Source organism: Notamacropus eugenii, chromosome 2 (genome assembly GCF_028372415.1).
Source record: "Notamacropus eugenii isolate mMacEug1 chromosome 2, mMacEug1.pri_v2, whole genome shotgun sequence".
NCBI lineage: Eukaryota > Metazoa > Chordata > Mammalia > Diprotodontia > Macropodidae > Notamacropus > Notamacropus eugenii.
In genome coordinates this window covers 1,253,641-1,273,840 of record NC_092873.1, presented here as the reverse complement: position 1 = coordinate 1,273,840, position 20,200 = coordinate 1,253,641, and the positions used below count along the sequence as shown (strand labels likewise).

At 37.2% G+C, this 20,200-nt stretch overlaps 1 protein-coding gene across 1 annotated transcript; it reads left to right on the top strand.

The window, feature by feature from the left end:
• The first annotated feature begins 6,397 nt into the window (after positions 1 to 6,397).
• LOC140523261 (olfactory receptor 5M5-like) lies at positions 6,398 to 8,530 on the top strand. The gene is made up of 2 exons (XM_072638215.1): positions 6,398 to 7,345; positions 8,501 to 8,530. The coding sequence occupies exons 1-2, from the start codon at positions 6,398 to 6,400 to the stop codon at positions 8,528 to 8,530; spliced, it is 978 nt and encodes a 325-aa protein (XP_072494316.1).
• The last annotated feature ends 11,670 nt before the right edge of the window (positions 8,531 to 20,200 follow it).

Sequence of the window (20,200 nt, the reverse complement as noted above, 5' to 3'; positions counted from 1 at the left end):
CAAACCGTTGACTCACTTTTCATGATTTTCTGGCATTACTCTTATTTCTCTTCCCAATTTTCCTTCACCTCTCTTACTTGATTTTCAAAATCCTGTTTGAGCTCTTCCAAGGTCTGAGACCATTGTATATTTATTTGGGAGTCCTCTGATGGTAAACATTGTTCTTCCTTATCTGAAATGATGGAAGGAGATACTTGTTCACCAAGAAAGCAACATTGTATAGTCTTGTTTTTTTTCTCCTTTTTTGGGCATTTTCCCAGCCATTTACTTGACTTTTGAGTCCTCTGTCAAGAGGAGGGTATACTCTGTGAACGTGTAAGTTCTCAGTTCCTCCAAGGTTGCACAATCAAGGGAGAGGTGTTTACTCCTCTGTGTACTGGCTTGTGTATTGATCTGAGAGCAATCAAAACCTTCTGTGCAGAACCTAGAAGTAGTAGATTTCCCTCTCCATACCTGCCTCTAGCCCCACCTAGTCACCACCCCTCCTCACTCCTGCGTGGGAGATTGAGATCAGCTGCTGAATTCCCCCAGGGGCTTTAGGCTTAGGGTTCCACAAATGAACACTGCTGCTACTGCTGCTGTTGCCTCCATCTTTGTTGCCTGGGCCTGGGGTTAGGGGAGGATGCTGTTCCCTTCTTGCGCAGTTGAAAAAATCCTTTCACTGACCTTTGAACTTGTCCTTAGCTTTTGTGGGTTGAGAGATCTGAGAACCTCTGCTGCTGTTGGGGATTCCACCCTGGAGTCCTGTTCTGCTCTTCCAAGTGCCTCACAACCAAGGCTTGGCTGCCCTCCACTTCGTGCCCTGTGCTATAGACCTTTCTAGTTATCCTTCCAGGCTACCTTTGGATAGAAATCTCTTTCACGCTGCAGTTCTGTGGCTTCTGCTGCTCTCCAATTCATTGGGAGTCATTTTTTACATGTACTTTATAGGCTGTGGGGGTAAGAGCTAGAGTGTGTGCTTCTTTCTAATCTGCCCTCTTGGCTCTGCCCTTATGTTTCATTTTTTAAAAAGAGAAAACAATGAAATCTACAATTACAATCAGTAAGGATTCAAGGCAGAGTTGGGTTATTTATTAGTCTTTATATACATTTATCAGCAAATATTTTCCAAGTAGAAGATATAGTGGTAGTTCAGAAAATACTGCCGATACTGCATCAACTTTGCATATCTGAAATTAAATGTATTGGGATGATATTTCTGGATGCAGTTGTCTGGTTCTAGGTCTTAAGGCAAAATACAAGAATGCAATTAATTATTTGTGGTCTCTGAGTCTTTGGAGTTCTTGGGTCACAGAGACAGATCTGTGAAGATAGTAACCCTGGGGTGGAATCTCTTGGCTTCTCCTTATATAGAGAAGACTAAGATCCTCACATGACATTTGATCTTGCTTTAAATTTTCAGGTATTTTAATTGGTGAGTAGAAAAAAAAAGATTTTCTGTTGTCTGTCATTCCTTTTTTATGGCTTAGGATCTTGCATATTTAAAAAAAATTAAAATGATATTTTAGGGGGGGAAAGGTCTGCAAAGGTTACGAGGAGAGTAGCATGGCTCATTCCACATGATTAGTCTGGAGTCAGTGATACATTCTTATTTTCTTATTCCCAGAGCCAAGGCATCAATACCCTTTCACAAATTGGCTATAACTCTGAACCACTGAGAGCTTGGAGAAGAGTTCTCAGTCCTCAAAGAATATACAGAGAGTAAGCGGCAAAACTGTCCTGAGCAAATCCCCAGACTTTGAAGGAAGTTATGTGGGTAGCAGGTTGAGAATGACTGAAGATTATCGTTTAGCACCTTGTAGAATGAAGCATTTTGAATCTATGAGATGGATCATCAGGCAAGCAAGGGTGTTTACTATTCACAATAAAAGTTAACATTTATAGAACTGCTACTATGAGGCAGACCTGTACTAGATGCTTTGCAAATTTTGCCTCTTTTAAGCCCCACAACAACTCTGTGAGAAAATTGTGATTCATTTCCACATTTTACAAGTGAGGAAACTGAGGCAGAATTTCAGTGACTTGTGCAGGGTCACAAGCTAGTAAATGGTTGAGGCTGGATTGGAACTCAGGTCCTCCTGAATGCAGATACCACACTCTATTTATTGTGTCCTAGGAGACAATGAGCCCTGTAAAAGTATACAATAAAGTATTAGAAGAATGGAAAGCAGTGATCTCAAAGAACTAGCATAACATGAACAAGAATAGATCATGGGAATCTAATTGAATTTCCTTTCCTGACAGTGTTATTCAGCTGTTATGTACTTAAGGAGGTTGCTAAAGTTATGATTTAATCTAAATTTTAGCAGAACACATGATAAAGTCTTTTGCCTATCTTTATAAGGGTGATGTAGACATTGTGGCTGAACAGTAGGACATTAGACAGATTCAAAACTGACAGAATTATTTGGAGGCCAAATAGTCATTTACGGTGCAATGTTAGCCTTGAAGGAAGTCTGCATTGGAGTAGTCCAGACATCAATATTTGGTTCTCTTCTGTTTAGTATTCTTATTTGGGACTTAAATAGAAGAAGAAATGGTGTGCGTGTACATGGGCTTTTATTTCATATGATTATAAAATTCAATGTTTGAATGAAAGTCACAGTCTGTGTAGTCCATACCTTAACATGGATAAACTCTATAATATACGTGGCAGGTGGTCATCCAAACTTTACATGAAGATCTGTAGGGACAAGGAACCCATTACCTAGTGAACCAACTCATTTGGTTTTTAAATACCTTTAATTGTTGGGAGAAAAAATCCTAACATCAACCCTAAATGGTTTGGATTCTGGTTTGATTTTGACCTTCTGCGAGCAAGCAGAACCATTGTCTACATGACAGTCCTCATTAACGTAAAAGCTCTCATTATATCTTCTCTTTTCAATGATAAATACTCTAAATGTCTATGACTAACATTTACATGGTATGAATGTGAGACTCTTCACCATCTTGTGTATTCCCTGCGTATACTCTATCTTATCAATGTCCTTGAAAAAGGGGGACCAGAATTAAACATACTACTCTAGATTTTGTAAAGCTGGGGAAATTACACAAGCTTTCTTTCTTGACAAGAAGGTTTGCATAATGAACCTGAAGAACTCACTAACTTTTTTTTGGCTACCGTGTAGCAATGTTGATTTGTTTATTTTTAAGTACACTCTAACCTTTTTAAAATAAGTAACTGTACCACTATTCCCTCTGTTTGAACTTGTAGTTGGTTTTCTTTTTAATTAAAATGCAAGACTTTATTCATTTACACTTTCTAGTCAGTCAATATGTTTCTTGGACTTCTGATTCTATTATATAAAGGATTAGGTATACTAAACAGTTTTTAACTGAAAATAATATAAAAATGTCATGTCTATCTTTATCCATATCATTATAAAAAATTTCCATGGCCAAAAATTGATAACTTCAGTAGATACCTTTCCCTCATATTGAACAAATGTCTTCACTTTCAATTTGGCCACTTACCTCAAAAACTGGATCTCTGATATTATTAATATGGATTTTTTCCCTCTAGCAATTCAGTTTCCAACTGATTTATGCCTGCCCATCCTTTGGGATGCCATTAAGTTGCCATAGGAGCTATACTCAAGAGTTGTGATGCCCTCTACACATTATCCTAATGTGAGAAGTAGAGTAGTAGGACACTCTGACTCTCTAGTTGTCTTCATTCACCTTTGCCATGTCAGCAGCCCATCTTCTTCTTGTATGTATGTTTCCCTCTGGATGGCTTTTAATCTCCATTTCTGGTATTCCCTACCAGGTTATATGTTATAACATACTTGTCTCCAGCATAAGCCTTGATTGACTTCCGTGAAATATCAATTTTTAGTCCTTTAGATACTTATTTTTAAATATCTTTCAGTCCTGTGATAACTCTGGAAGGATATTTGTAATAAAAACATGAACTTCTGTTTCTAGGTGAAGCTTTAAGGGATTGAAGTAGCTTTGACATTTCCTAAAGGAAATACAGTCTGCTCCTCATCTTCTATTTAACTATGGACCCAACTTATTTTTCACTTGGGCTGTCTATACTTACTGTGCTATATCCAGATCTAGCTAGATAACTAGACATCTATCTTCTATTATCTGTATATCTATCTACATATACAGATAGATCAGTGTATCTATATATCTATATCTATCTAGATATATTGATGGGGTGAAGGGTGTGTTCAAGGAGGACCAGTACCTTTGGTGTGATAGCTGAAGAGTTGTTTTTCGGGGTTCTTTCTGTCTTTGGTGTCCACCTGTTCCACCCAACTCTCACACGTGGTTCCAAGAAGCTGCAGCATGCGCAGTGGCCACACCCCAGTAAATCGTTTTGACAGACAAGCCAAACCAGGTTGAGGGTAACCAAGGGTTCTCAAACCCATTAGTGAGTTAGGGAGTGTCTACCCTAAGCATGTGAAGATTTCATCTGGTGGAATGTGTGGATGAGAACAATTCGTTCCAAAGGCCATGAAGGCAGATGAAGCAGGTGATGTGGAACACTTAGAGCTTGGTTAGACACCAAAGACACTGAGGTCATCCACTGCATCCTGAGCCATCGCCCGCCGTCTTGACTCTGTCCTGCCACTGGACTATGATGACTCAGGAGGAGAGAGTGAGGCTCACGACTTCGTGAAACTCTGCCTCATTTAAATCCAATTTAAGCACGAATCAAAAGACAAAAGAGATATATTGATATATCTCGATGGATACAGATATATAGAAGGACCCATGTATCTATCTAGATATTTAGATAGATCCATCTGTATCTACCCAGATAAGTAGATAGATCAATATATCTATATTTATCTATGCATTCTATAAATAGATAAGATTTAATGTAGAAATAGATCAATAGATAGATTTAGAAAAGTCTAAAGGTCAGATATAAGAAGACAAGTCACAATGTATGCAATATAAATTCTTTATCTATGTGGTTATTTCTGTGTGGATGGTCAAGCCAAATTCTTTTGAATGGTTACAAATCACTTTTAGAAGGTTTTTCATTGATCTAGGAAGCATGCAACCAACACAAAAAGAGCTGAATACAGAAAGTTCTAATGTACTATCTGTATGAATTCTTCCTTCAAATTAGATTTTGTGCTGGGTCTCTTCCATTTCAGTAGCAAACACCAATGATAAGCATACATCACCCTGTATGCTCCCTGGGATGATTAAAGTCAGAGGTACATGGAAAGAAGTTGTTTTGTTGTTATATGTGTCATTTAGAAATTTATTTTATTCTATGAATTGGTGATAACTTCCTGGAGAAGGACTTGAAAGACAGTATTTTGTTCCTTCAAATACTTTTTTTCATTTTCAAGAAGCATTAAGCAGGGTGGAAGCTTCTATTCTCTACAAGTTTCTGTCAGCTTTAAAATGATAACAATTTGGTATACTTTAGAATACTTCTTGCTTAATGCAACAATATGTAATCATGCAAAAAGTAAGGTTCCCAATAGTGGGGTCCATAAAATTCGTTGTCTAAAATAGTTAATTTACTGAGAACTAGCAAAACACCAAGGATACAAAGAACGTAAAACTCTTTGGATTTTATCTATGGGGTTAGGTGGATTTATGGAGGGTACCAGCCAGTGAAAGCTCTATTTTCTTAAAATGTCTGTTGACATCCAGTGAAGTCTGGATAGATATGTATTGGGGATATTTAGGATAAGATTCATATTTTGTGAAGAAATTAGATGAAATCTTCATTAATAGGAATCTATGAAACACTGTTACATTTGTATTTCCAATGAATGTGGGCCCAAAACCACATTCACTTTGATTCCACATGCTGAATAATCAATAGTTTAGGCCTTTATATTTATCGAGCAATAATTTCCAGTTACCAGAATTTTGAAAAAGTGAGTTACTAGGGTGAAAAAAGATAGCATTAGGTTGAAGTAAAGAAAAATGAATTCATATACACCTTCTGGTCCATCAACAAATCCTTCTGTTTCCTTAGGTGAGTCATTTAACCTATTCTAGGCCTCAGTTTCTTTATTTATGAAATAAAGGGATGAGTCTTGATGATCCATAAGAATCTCTGAGCAGCTTACATTATGTGTTTCTATAAACCTGTTTGTGTGGACACGCGCGCATGCAAGCGTGTGTGTGTGTGTGTGTGTGTGAGAGAGAGAGAGAGAGAGAGAGAGAGAGAGAGAGAGAGAGAGAGAGAGAGAGAGAGACAGAGAGAGAGAGAGAGAGAGAGAGAGAGAGAGAGAGAGAGAGAGAGAGAGAGAGAGAGAATGAATGCATGTGTATGTATGTGTGAGACACAGAGACAAAGACAGAGACAGAGAAAGAGGTGGGAAGGATAAAAGAAAGGAAAGAGAGACAATTGGAGATTTGTTTTTCATTCTTCTCCATTGTTTATTTTATTTCATCTAAGTGGAAAATGCTGATCCCTAAATTAATGAAGAGAGGGAATTACACACTGGTGACTGAATTTATTCTTTTGGGATTATCCGATAGTCCAGAGCTACAGTCAATCCTTTTTGTGCTACTTTTAATAATTTACCTCATCACTGTAGGAGGGAATCTTGGAATGATGGTGTTGATAAGGATAGATTCCCGCCTCCACATTCCCATGTACTTCTTTCTTGCTAGTTTATCCTGCCTAGACCTATGCTATTCTACCAATGTCACCCCCAAGATGTTAGCAAACTTCTTATCAGAGAAGAAAACGATTTCGTACCCTGCGTGTTTGGTTCAGTGTTATTTCTTCATTGCCATGGTGATTACTGAATATTACATGCTAGCAGCTATGGCCTATGACCGGTACATGGCCATCTGTAATCCCCTGCTCTATAGCAGCAAGATGTCAAAAGCTGTCTGTATCCCCCTGATTTCTGGTCCATACATCTATGGGTTTGTTAGTGGTCTGATGGAAACGATGTGGACATATCGCTTGACTTTCTGTGGCTCCAACAAAATCAACCACTTTTATTGTGCTGACCCACCCCTCATACGACTCTCATGCTCTGACACCTTCATCAAAGAAACATCCATGTTTGTGGTTGCACGATTTAATCTCTCCAACTCTCTCCTCATCATTCTTATCTCCTACATCTTAATTCTCATTGCCATCCTGCGAATGCGTTCAGCAGAAGGTAGGCACAAAGCTTTCTCTACCTGTGGGTCTCATCTCATGTCAGTGACTGTATTTTATGGAACCTTATTTTGTATGTACGTTAGACCACCCACTGACAAATCAGTGGAACAGTCAAAGATTATAGCTGTTTTCTATACCTTTGTGAGCCCCATGTTGAATCCCATCATTTACAGCCTAAGAAACAAGGATGTGAAAGAAGCATTTCGTAAATTGGCCAGAAAAAAATGCCCTGTCTAAATAACATAGGTTACTTGTATTCTCTGAAGGATCTATGATCTCATCAATGACAGTCTTCCAATCTCCCCATTGGTACATATTGCAACCCATCTAATCCTCCTCTGTCATTTCTTTAATGACTTTTCCTAAATAATAAAAAGATCCTCCTTCCAGTGGGCCGATGATCTTCGTTGGGTTCTTTTGATATTAGACTGATATCATTACATTACATAGACTATCTATCTATCTATCTATCTATCTATCTATCTATCTATCTATCTATCTATCTATCTATCCATTTATCTATCTATCACCTTGTTACAGGGCTGGATCATCTCCTTTACTAGCCATGTGTCCTTGACCCAAGAAATAGACAAAATAAAAACAATGTATTAATTTTAGAAAACAAATAAAGTAAATACTCATGAGAATTTGATTTGTCTTTGACGTGGTTCATGTTCAGTATAACTCCATTCTTCTTCTACCCCCTCCCCACAAGGAGGGAAAGAGACAGAGAGAAAGAGAGAGAGAGAGAGAGGGAGGGAGGGAGGGAGAGAGAGAGAGAGAGAGAGAGAGAGAGAGAGAGAGAGAGAGAGAGAGAGAGAGAGAGAGAGAGAGAAGAGAGAGAGAGAGGTTGTGGCTATTTTTTTACATGTCTGCAGCAAGGCAGGAGGGAATAATATTTATTTGTTTCTGGTGACACCTGAGATTTTATGAGACTCCTGGAAACAAGATAATTTCTAGTCTTAGAGAGCTACTTTTGTCACTGAAATCTTGTGACTTGCTCAGTATCACCTAGCCAATTTGTCCTCCTAGTGAATTGAAAGGTTGAGTCTTCCTGAGCGTAAGGAGTGTTCCTCCTCTCTTTAGTCTCATGGAATAATTCAGAAATAACCATTTCCCATCAAATGACACCCACACTCTCAAAATAAAGAGGAGAAACGGGGAAACTACAGTACACATAGTTGTTCCTGTTTATATTAACAGCATTGAACAGAGGTGAATATAATGCTATATTCTACTTCCTGAAATGTCACATTGAAGAAATTGCAATTGGCAGTATATCTAGTGCATTTTAATGAGGGATTTTGTTCTGATTTAATAATAATAACTGATGGGCCTCACAGGGCCTGGACCTGTAATTTCGTGGATCCACACTTTCTCTGCAAGTTAAAATCTTGGAGCAGTAGTGTCAGCTAAAAAAGACCAGAGTCACTAACCTGTACATAAGGATCCCTGCAGCTGGAATATTAACTTAGAAAACCATATATTAACATTATCTATATTCTTTTAATTTTAATTTACTTTGTAAAATATTTCCAAATTATATTTTTATTTATTTTGATAGCTCTGAGATGATTAGTGACTTGCTCTTGGTCACACCTTCAGTCTATGTCAGAGAGAGATCTTACTTCTGCTGAGGTCTTACAGAACACAAAGCTCCCTATGTCACACTGCTTGACATATAGAAACACGCATGTTTTCATATAGCTGTATCCATATTTGTTATTGCAGGCTTTATACTCTTCAGCTCTCTCCTCATCCTCCTTATAATCTTTACTCTTCTTCTCCTCATCAACCTGTAATTGTATTCAGTATCTGCAAAGGATTCTCTATATGTAGGTCCAATTGCCTACCGATGTGTTTTGGAGAACCCAATTTTGTATGTATGTTGGATCTCTATTAATAAGTCAGTGGAGCAATCTAAGGTTATTCGTATCTTTTATACCTTCGTGAGACTCATGTTGAACACTATTAATTAATTAAACACTATTAATAACAGGAAGAGTTATGAGAGAATACTTCTGAACTGATTAGAAAAATGCTAATTAAACAAAATATGATACCTATAGCGCTATCTATTTCTATATCTATGTCTTTCTGTACCTATATATTCAAATATTCGCATATATACAAGTAAATATGGGCAGCTATGTGGTGCAATGGATAGAATGTGGGGCCTGGAGTCAGGAAGATTCATCTCCCTGAGTTCAAATCCAGCTTCAGATACTTACTAGTTTTGTGACGCTGAGCAAGTCACTTAATGTTCTTTGCCTCAGTTTTCTCTTTTGTAAAATGAGCTGGAAAAGGAAATGGCAAACCACTCCAGTGTCTCTGCCAAGATAATCCCAAGTGGAATCATTAAGACTCAGAAATGACTGAAGTGACTGAACAACATGCGCATCTATGTGTGTGTATACATGTCTAAGTGTACACACTTACATAGTACTTAAGCCTGGGAAATATTTTATACACATTACTCTCAATTTATCCTCACAACAATCCTTCAGGTTACATTCAGGCATCATTTCCATTTTCCACATGAACAGCTTGAAATTAGATGGGGATCCAGATATCTTAACTAACCTGAGCAGCAACAGATACATTTTTCATCTTCAACCAATGGAAAACCAGGCTTCATCTACTTGCCCCATTCCCTTCAATGTGAGTAAGGCAGAGCTAGCATATGTATAAATAAATGCCATAAATCTTTGAAGTACCTACATTCTTATCTATTTCTCTTATTGGGAGAAATTATTCTTAGGAGAAAACCGTGGTTTTTGTTTTGTTTTGCTTTTTACTCAACACACTCATTGGAATGAGGTCCATAGCGCTGTCTTAATGATCATTGCATCATAGATCTAGAGAGCTGAAAGAAACCTAAGAGCCCGTCTAATTGAATCCTCTCATTTTACAGTTGAGGAAACTGAGGCCATTAGCAGTCCTGGCTTATTCAAAGTAATTTACCTAGAAAGTACCAGAAATATGATTTGACCCAGTGATCTTCCGAGTTTGGCTGATAAGGCAATATGGTATAACTGTCACTTTGTTTACTAGGGCTATGACTCAAGATTGAATTAGATTCAACAAATATCTGAGAATTGTGCCAAGTCCTGTCTTAGGCAGTGTGTATACAATGATGAAAGTGAAATATATCCTAGAGTGGAAAATGGCACCTACACAGCTAAATCGATACAAGATCATTATCAGAGCTGGACGATCAGGAAAGACCTGTTATCAGAATGTGAATACCTCCGTTCTTCCCCCAAAAAAGTTCTCTTCATTTATTTCTATAGAAAATAGAGCTCAGATGGCAAGATCCTGTATAAAATGCACTGTATTTCTACAGAAACTGGTCAATCATCCTGAGCTAAAGGATATATTCTTTGTGGTGTTTCTGGGAAATTACACACTCCCTTTAGTGGAGAATTTTGGGATGAATGTACAGATTAATATTTAATGCCTTCTTACCTGGGCCCACTTTCTCAACAGTAACTTGGAAATTGAGGACCTATACCGCTACTCAAATGCAGCCTCCAAGATTTTGGTGAATTTTACCTGAAACTGTCTCTATCACCTTTGCAGTTTGCTTCCTAAAAGGATATACTTACATCACTCTGCTTCTTGCTCAGCATTATATCTTTGCTACAATTGCTAGCAATAAATACATGATCATGTACAAACCAAGCAGATACAGTATCATCCTCAAAGGAATCTACATTTGTCTAGTTGCTGCTTCCTATGATCACATAAATGGCGTGATTCAACCAAGACTGATATGCAGTTTGTTCTTTGAAAACACAATGGCATGGACCAGTAATTTGAAATTCTTCTGATAAAAATAAAACAATACCCCAAAAAGCCAGCTCAAGGCAACAATGAAAATGACAGCAAACACTCAATGTGTTCCAGTGGGTTGTTTATCATCTCCAAATTCTTCAACAGTATTATGGTTATCTACATACTCATCTTCTGCCATTGTGTTAGTGGAACTTTCTAAAAGAAGGAAGAAACTTTTTTTTTAACCCAGGAAGTATCATATTAAAACAGAAATAACACTCCATTTGACCTTAGAAGACTTTTCTTCAGATATTTTCTTTGCTCCTTAGGATCACAGATTGACAATGAGAAGGGAGCATAAATAGCATGTAGTTTAAGGTAATTTGGCAGATGAGCACATTACAGGCCAGAGTGTTTAGGTGGATTATCCAAAGTTACAAATTTAGTCAATTGAAGAACTAGCCTTTAAAATCATGTCTTATAACTCCAACTCCGATGATTTTACCCAATGTTACACAAGGATAATTTAAGGTAGTCGGGACTTGGTTTCCTCATTTGTAAAATGAGTATGAGCAAAGGTTATTGTTAGGATGAAATGAGATCATGTAAATTAGTTGTAAACCTTAAATCAATTAATGTAATAATCATATTAATATCTAACATTTATTATATTGCTTCAAGTATATCAAAGTGTTTTATAGACTTACATTATCTCCTTTGATCGTCACAACAACCTTGGGAAATAGGTGTCATTATTTTCTCCATTTTACAGAAGAGGAAACTGAAGATAAAAGAGATTGAATGAATTCTCCAGAGTCATTCATTAAGTAAGTTTCTGAGTTTGGGTTTAAACTTAGAATTTTCCTACTTCAGGGTCAATACATTCTACAACATAGCTACCTCCAGAGTAGATGTAAATTAACATCATCACCCATGTGACAAGAGGCTTGGGCTACTTTAACTATAAGGTTCTTTCAGTTTCAAATATTCTGTGTGTCTGTCAATCTTCTATCTCAAGCTTGCGACCATTGTTACTTAGAGTCAGTGAGTGAGTCAATAAGTACTTATTAAGTGTTCACCATATTCCAGGAGCTGTTTTAGGTACAAGGGGTAATAAAAAAAAGCAAAAACATAGATCTTGCCCTCAAGGATACCCATGATAGAATCATAATTCTTTAATTGACTGCCTACGTGATCTTTGGTGAATCATTTCTCCTTCGACCTCAGCTTTCTCATTTGTAAAATGATAGAGTAGAAGAAGAAAATCTCTAAAGCCCCTTTCAATGCTAAAGCTATAATGCAAAGTGTATTAATATACACCATAAAAAATGACCTCAATAAGATCATAGGCAAAGTCTGAGATGACTGTTTATTGGTCAAAGGCCTAAAGTATAATTAACAACATAGATCACTATAAAATCAACATTCTCCAACCAACCTTTTCATCTCAGGATACTTTACACTCTAAAAGTTACTGAGGACTCCAAAGAGATTCTGTTTGGATGGGATAGGTCTATCAATATTTACAAAATTAGAAATTAATTTTTTTTAGTATTCTAAAAATTGTTTTCTTCTTCAACACCCCCTGAAATAGTCTCAAGAACTATTGGTCTACAATAAATAGAGGTGCTTGATCCTTGATGGATTGATGGATGAAGTGTCCCAATCCACTTGGTGATGAGGCTCATGAAATAAAGTAAACTGGACTGTAAGACAGCTAATCTACAGTCCATCACCAGAAGTTCTTACAGTCTGCTGGTACAGACCATAAGGTACTAGAATGACCATCACAGCACAATAAGGCATAAGTGAAGGTCATCAATGAAGGCTCCAAGGAGAAGAATTATCTGAATAAAATAATATTTTTCGTAAGTGTTGTGATAAAATGAGGTAATAATAAGGTAATAATGTACAAATAATTTAGGTAAATAATCCATCACAATGTTTGGTATGTTTATAAGCTATCCTACTTTTTCCTACATTTATTTTCTTTTTTGCATACCACTACTATATTTGTATCCCAAGGAGACTATAGCAAAGACCCACATGTACAAAAATATTTATAGCAGCTCTTTTTTTGGTGGCAAAGAACTGGAAATTGAGAGATGCCCATTGCTTCGGGAAGGGATGAACAAGTTATGGTATAAGAATGTAATGGAATACTATTATTCTATAAGAAATGATGAGCAAGCAGATTTCTGAAAAGCCTGGAAAAACTTACATGAACTGATGCTGAGTGAAATGAGAATAACCAGCAGAATATTATACACAGTAACAGTAGCACTGTATGATGATCAGCGATGATTGACTTAACTTTTCAACAGCTAATACAGTCTGGATGTAGATCAAAGCACATTATTTTTCTTGTTTCTACCGTTGGATTTTTTTTGCTCTTGTTCTTTTTCTTCTTTCACAACATGATTGATGTGGAACCATTTTACATTATTGCACATGCATAACCTATATCAGATAGCTTGCTGTCTTGAGGCATGTCAAGGGGGTAGGAAAATTTGTAACTCAAAATCTTTCAAAAAAAACAAATATTGAAAATTGTCTTTAATTGAAAAAAAATAAATTACTATCAAAAAATTATCAAACGACTATGGCCACTTGGCAAGGATATTCCCCTACAATACATCCATCATATATTCATGTAGAATCAATCAATTTACAGTCGTTGATTAAGTGACTTGTATATGCCAGGTGCTAGGGAGACGAAAGAAAGAATCCTTTTTTTCATTAACTTTTCATTCTAAAGGGGAGATAGTAAGTGCATAAAGAAGCATAAAAAGAACAAATAAAAAAGAATAAAAAACAAATAAATACTCTAATAAGGGTAAATAAGGGGAAACTCAACATTTTCCAAGACAGCCGTTTTCACTCACTTGTGGATAGCATTGTACAAAGGTTTATCCTTACACTGGAAAAATTTGCCTTCGAATTTTCAATTCAGTGTTCTTTGAGTGTTCAGGTCTTAAGTAGATCTAGTCCCTTATGATCTTTAGATACATAAAAATGACAATCGCATCCCCTTTCCCTCTACTCCTGTCATCTTGATGAGTCTCCAAAGCATTAACAACATTCCTTTAAATGATAACCTTAATCTAGATATACTGGAGACTTTTAAGGGTTTACCTAAAATATGTATTTTTAGCTAATTTATTTGTTTTTAGCTTTCGTTTTTTTAAAATTTCACTTTTAACATCCATTTTCACAGAATTTTTGGGCTCCAAATTTTCTCCCCCCTAGTCCCCTCCCCCCACCCCAAAACACCGAGCATTCTAATTGCCCCCATCTCCACTCTGCTCTCTTCTCCATCATTCCTCTCTGCCCTTGTCTCCATCCTCTCCTCTGTCCTGTTGGGCCAAATAACTTTCTATACCCCTTTACCTGTATTTCTTATTTCCTAGCGGCAAGAACAGTACTTGACAGTTATTCCTAAAACTTTGAGTTGCAACTTCTTTTCCACCCTCCCTCAACTCCCCCTCCCTTTGGAAGGCAAGCAATTCAATACAGGCCAAATCTGTGTAGTTTTGCAAATGACTTCCATAATAGTCGTGTTATATAAGACTAACTATATTTCCTTCCATCCTATCCTGCTTCCAATTACTTCTATTCTCTCTTTTGATCCTGTCCCTCCCTGTGAGTGTCCACCTCAAATTGTGCCCTCCTCCCCATGCCCTCCCTTCCATCGTCCCCCCACCCTGTTTATCCCCTTGTTCCCCACCTTCCTGTATTGTAAGATAGGTTTTCATACCAAAACGAGTGTGCATTTTATTCCTTGCTTTCGTGGAATGTGATGAGAGTAAGCTTCAGGTTTTTCTCTCACCTCCCCTCTTTTTCCCCAAACTAACAAAAAATATTTTGCTTGCCTCTTTTATGAGAGATAATTTGCCCCATTCCAGTTCTAACTTTCTCCTCCCATATATTTCTCTCTCACTACTTGATTTCATTTTTTTTTAAGATATGATCCCATCCTATTCAATTCACTCTGCTCACTCTGTCTCTATGAGTGTGTGTGTGTGTGCATGTGTCTGTGTGTAATCCCACGAAGTACCCAGATACTGAATAGTTTCAAGAGTTACTAATATTGTCTTTCCATGTAGGGATGTAAACAGTTCAACTTTTATAAGTCCCTTATGACTTCTCTTTGCTGTTTACCTTTTCATGCTTCTCTTCATTCTTGTGTTTGAAAGTCAAATTTTCTTTCAGGCTCTGGTCTTTTCATCAAGAATGCTTGAAAGTCCTGTATTTCATTGAAAGACCCTGAAGTATTATACTCAGTTTTGCTGGGTAGGTGATTCTTGGTTTTAGTCCTAATTCCTTTGACTTCTGGAATATCCTATTCCATGACCTTCGATCCCTTAATGTAGAAGCTGCTAGATCTTGTGTTATCCTGATTGTATTTCCACAGTACTTGAATTGTTTCTTTCTAGCTGCTTGCAATATTTTCTCCTTGACCTGGGAATTCTGCAATTTGGCCACAATATTCCTAGGAGTTTCTCTTTTTGGATCTTATTCAGGTAATGATCGGTGGATTCTTTCAATATTTATTTTGCCTTCTGGTTCTAGAATCTCAGGGCAGTTTTCCTTGATAATTTCATGAAAGATGATGTCTAGGCTCTTTTTTTGATCATGGCTTTCAGGTAGGCCCATAATTTTTAAATTGTCTCTCCTGGATCTATTTTCCAGGTCAGTTGTTTTTCCAATGAGATATTTCACATTATCTTCCATTTTTTCATTCTTTTGGTTTTGTTTTGTGATTTCTTGGTTTCTCATAAAGTCATTAGCCTCCCTCTGTTCCATTCTAATTTTGAAAGAACTATTTTCTTCAGTGAGGTTTTGAATCTCCTTTTCCATTTGGATAATTCTGCTTTTGAAAGCATTCTTCTTCTCATTGGCTTCTTGAACTTCCTTTGCCAATTGAGTTAGCCTATTTTTCAGGGTGTTATTTTCTTCGGCATTTTTTTGGGTCTCCTTTAGCAGGATGTTGATTTGTTGTTCATACTTTGCTTGCAAGTCTTTTATTACTCTTCCCAGTTTTTCCTCCACCTCTCTATCATGATTTTGAAAATTGTTTGGGCTCTTTAAGACCTTTTTCCCAGAACTGATCCCATTGAGTGGGCTGGGATGTAGAAGCACTGACTTCTGTGTCTTCCCCTGATGGTGAGCACCGCTCTTCCTCATCAGAAGGGAGGGGACGAGAAACCTGCTCACCAAGAAAGTAACCCTCAGTAGTCTTGGTTTTTTTCCCTTTTCTGGGCATTTTTCCAGCCAGTGACTTGAGCTGTGAATATTCTCCTCACACCCACCTCGCCTCCTGATCCTCCCAGCCAGCACTTGGGGTCTGAGAATCAAATGCTGCTTCCCATCCTCAGTGCTTTTGGCGGGGCAAGGCTGCTATTCAGTGTGAGATTAAGTTCAGGTGCTCAGGTGGGGGCAGGGCCGCCTCAGGGGCTCAGTTCCCTCAGGGGGTTTATTCGGAGACCTTCAACAATGGATCCGGGCTCCTGCCTGCTTGGTGAGCCCTGGTCTGCTCCCACCTCAGCTGTTGCCTCCCAAGGCGGCCTGAGTATGGGGGCACCCCACTCGCCTCTTGACCCACCAAAGAGACCTTCTCACTGATCTCCATCACCTGTGGGTGGAGGGACCTGCGTGGCCGCTGGAGATCCCGTCCCTGAAGTCTGCTCGGATCTGTTCCTCTCGGTGCCGGGGCCGGTGCAGGGCTGGGCTGGGCTCCACGTCCGCAGCCTGACGGACCTTTTGCAAGAGGTTTGCAGGTCCCTCTGGAACATAAATCTTATCTGCTCCACTGTTGTGTGGCTTCTCCTGCTCCCAAATTTATTGGCGGCTCTTTACTACAGATATTTCATGGGCTGTGGGTTCGGAGCTAGCGTATTTGTGTGTTTCTACTCCGCCATCTTGGCTCTGCCTGTGTTTTTAGCTTTCTTCAATCACTTCCATATATCTTAGACTTTCTCTCCTTCCTTCTACCCTCTTCATCCTCTCCCTCCCCACTCCCTCTCCGAGGTGTGAAATCTTACATAGGTTCTACACATACATTCTTATTAAATACATTTTTCCCCTCAGTCATGTTGCATAGAAAAATTAAAATGAATAGGAGAAACCATGAAAACAAAACAAGGCATAACACAAGAGAAAAATAGTCTGTTTCATTCTGTGATCTAATTCCATAGCTCTTTCTATGGATGTGAAAGGCATTTTGCGTCAAGGGTCCATTGGGAATTTTTTAGATTCTTGCATACTGTGAAGGGCTAAGTCTACCAGAAAAATTCCTTGCACACTGTGAATGTTGTATACATAGTTCTGGTTCTGCTCCTTTCACTCAGCATCAGTTCATATAAGTCCTTCCATGTCTCTCTGAAGTCTTCCTGTTCATCATGTCTAATAGTACGATAGTATTCCATTGCATTCATATACCACAACTTGTTCAGCCAATTCCCCAGTTGATGAGCAACCCTTCAATTTCTATTTCCTGGCCATCACAAAGGGAACTGAAATAAATATTTTTGTATATGTGGGACCCTTCCCCATTCTTCTGATCTCTTTGAGATACAGTGCTAGAAGTGATATTGCTGGGTCAAAGGGTATACACATTTTTGTAGCCCTTTGAATATAGTTCCAAATTGCTCTCCAGAACGGTTGGATGACCTCAAAGCTCCACCAACAATAAATTTGTGTTCCAACTGTCCCGTATCTTCTTCAACATTCATCATCTTCCTGTTTTGTCAGGTTAGCCAATCTAATGGGTATGATGAGGTACCTCAAAGTTATTTTGATTTGCATCTGTCTAATCAATAGTGATTTAGAGCATTTTTTCATATGGTTATGAATAGCTTCAATTTCTTTCTCTGAAAACTGCCTGTTCGTATCCTTTGGCCATTTATCAATAGGGGAATGACTTGTATTCTTGGACATTTGACACAGTTCTCCGTATATTTGAGAAATGAAGACTTTATCAGGTGTTAGTTGCAAAAATTCTTTCCCAGTTTTCTGCTTCCCTCCTAATCTTGGTTGCTTTGGGTTTGTTTGTGTGAAACCTTTTCAGTTTAATGCAATCAAAATTATCCATTTTCACTTCATAATTTTCTCTATCTCTTGTTTGGTCAAAAATTTCTCCATTCTCCACATATCTGACAAATACACTATTCCGTTCTCCCCTAATTTGTTTAGGGTATCAATCTTTATACCTTGATCATGTATCCATTTGGACTTTTTTCTTGTGTACTGTTTCAGCCATTCGTCTATGCCTAATTTCCACCACACTATTACCCAGTTTTCTCAGTAGTTTTTGTCAAACTGTGAGTTCTTATCCCAGAAGTTGGGGTTCTTGGGTTTATCAAACAGTAGACTGCTATATTCATTGACTATTGTGTCTTGAGTAACGTATTCCTGTGGTTTGCCTCTCTATTTCTTAGCCACTACCAAGTAATTTTGATGATTGCTGTTTCATAATACAATTTGAGGTCTGTTGGGACTTGGCCATCTTCCCTAGCATTTTTAAAATTAATTTCATCGATATTCTGGACCCTTTGTTCTTACAGGTGAATTTTGATATTATTTTTCTAGCTCTGGGAAATAATTATCAGGTAGTTTGATTGGTATGACACTAAATAAGTAAATTATATTAGGTAGAATTGTCATTTTTATGATATTATCTAGGCTTACCCAAGAGCAACTGATGTTTTTCCACTTACTTAGATCTGACTTATTTTTTGCGAAAAGCGTTTTGTAATTGTGTTCATATAGTCTCTCGACTAGTTTTGGCAGAAAGATGCCCAGATATGTTATAGTGTCTACGAGAACTTTGAATGAGATTTCTCCGTCTCTTGCTGTAGGGCTTTGTTAGTAATATATACAAAATGCAGAATGATTTATGTAGGTTAATTTTGTAACCTTCAACTCTTCCGAAGTTGTTTATTATTTCAAGTAGTTTTTTTACTTGATTGTCTAGGATTCTCTAAGTATATCATCATATCATCTGCAAAGAGAGATAATGTACTTTTTCTTTGCCTTTTCTAATTCCTTCAATTTCTTTTTCTTCTTTTATTGTTAAAGCTAACATTTCTAGTACCATATTGAATAACAGTGATAATATTTTATATTCTTGTTTCACCCCTGATCTAACTGGAAATTCATCTAGATTATAGTGCTTGCTGGTAGTTTTAGGTGGATACTGTTTACAATAGTATGAAAGTCTCCCTTTATTACTATACTTTCCATTATTTCCAATATAGGAATGCATGTTGTATTTTGTCAAAAGCTTTTCCTTCATCTGTTGAGATAATCATGTGGTTTCTGTTTGTTTTGTTGTTGATGTGATCAATTACTCTGAGAGTTTTCCTAATATTGAACCAGCCCTGCATTCCTAGTATAAATCCTGTCTGTTGTAATTTATTATTCTCATGATAAGAACTTGGTAGGACTTCTTCTTTACCAGTTTTTCCAAATAGTCTATATAGTATTGAAATTGTTTTTTAAACGTTTGATAGAATTCACCTGCAAATCCATCTGGTCCTGGAGATTTTTTTCTAGAGACTTTCATTAATGGCTTGTTCAATTTCTTTTTCTCAGTTGGGGTTATTTAAGTATTTAACTTCCTCTTCTATTAATCTAGGCAATTTACATTTTTTAAAATATTCATCCATTTCACTTAGATTGTCAAGTTTATAGGTATACAGTACAGTAAAGTAATTTCCGATTACTGTTTTAATTTCCACCTCGTTGGAGGTGAGTTCACCCTTTTCATTTTTGATAGTGGAAATTTGGTGATCATCTGACTTCTTTTTAATCAAATTGACCAAAGCTTTATCAGTATTATTGTTTGTTTTCCATAACGACAATTCTTAGTTTTATTTATTAGTTCAATAGTTTTCTTAATTTCAGTTTTATTAATCTTACCTTTGGTTTTTAGTATTTCTAAATGGGTATTTACTTGGGTATTTTGAATTTCTTCTTTTCCTAGCTTTTCCGGCTACATGCCCAGTTCATTGATCTCCTTTTTCTCTATTTTATTCATGTGGAGGATCAATGATATAAAATTTTCCTTAGGAACTGATTTTGTAGCATCCCATAATTTTTGGTAAGTTGTCTCATTATCATCATTCTCTTGAATGAAGTTGTTTGTTGTTTCTACTATTTATTTTTTAACCCACTCATTTTTTAAGATTCTTTTTCGTTTCCAATTAATTTTTGGTCTATCTTAGCATGCCCTTTTATTACATATAATTTATTTTGCAGTATGATCTGAGAAGGATGCATTACCTATCTCTCCATTTCTGCACTGGA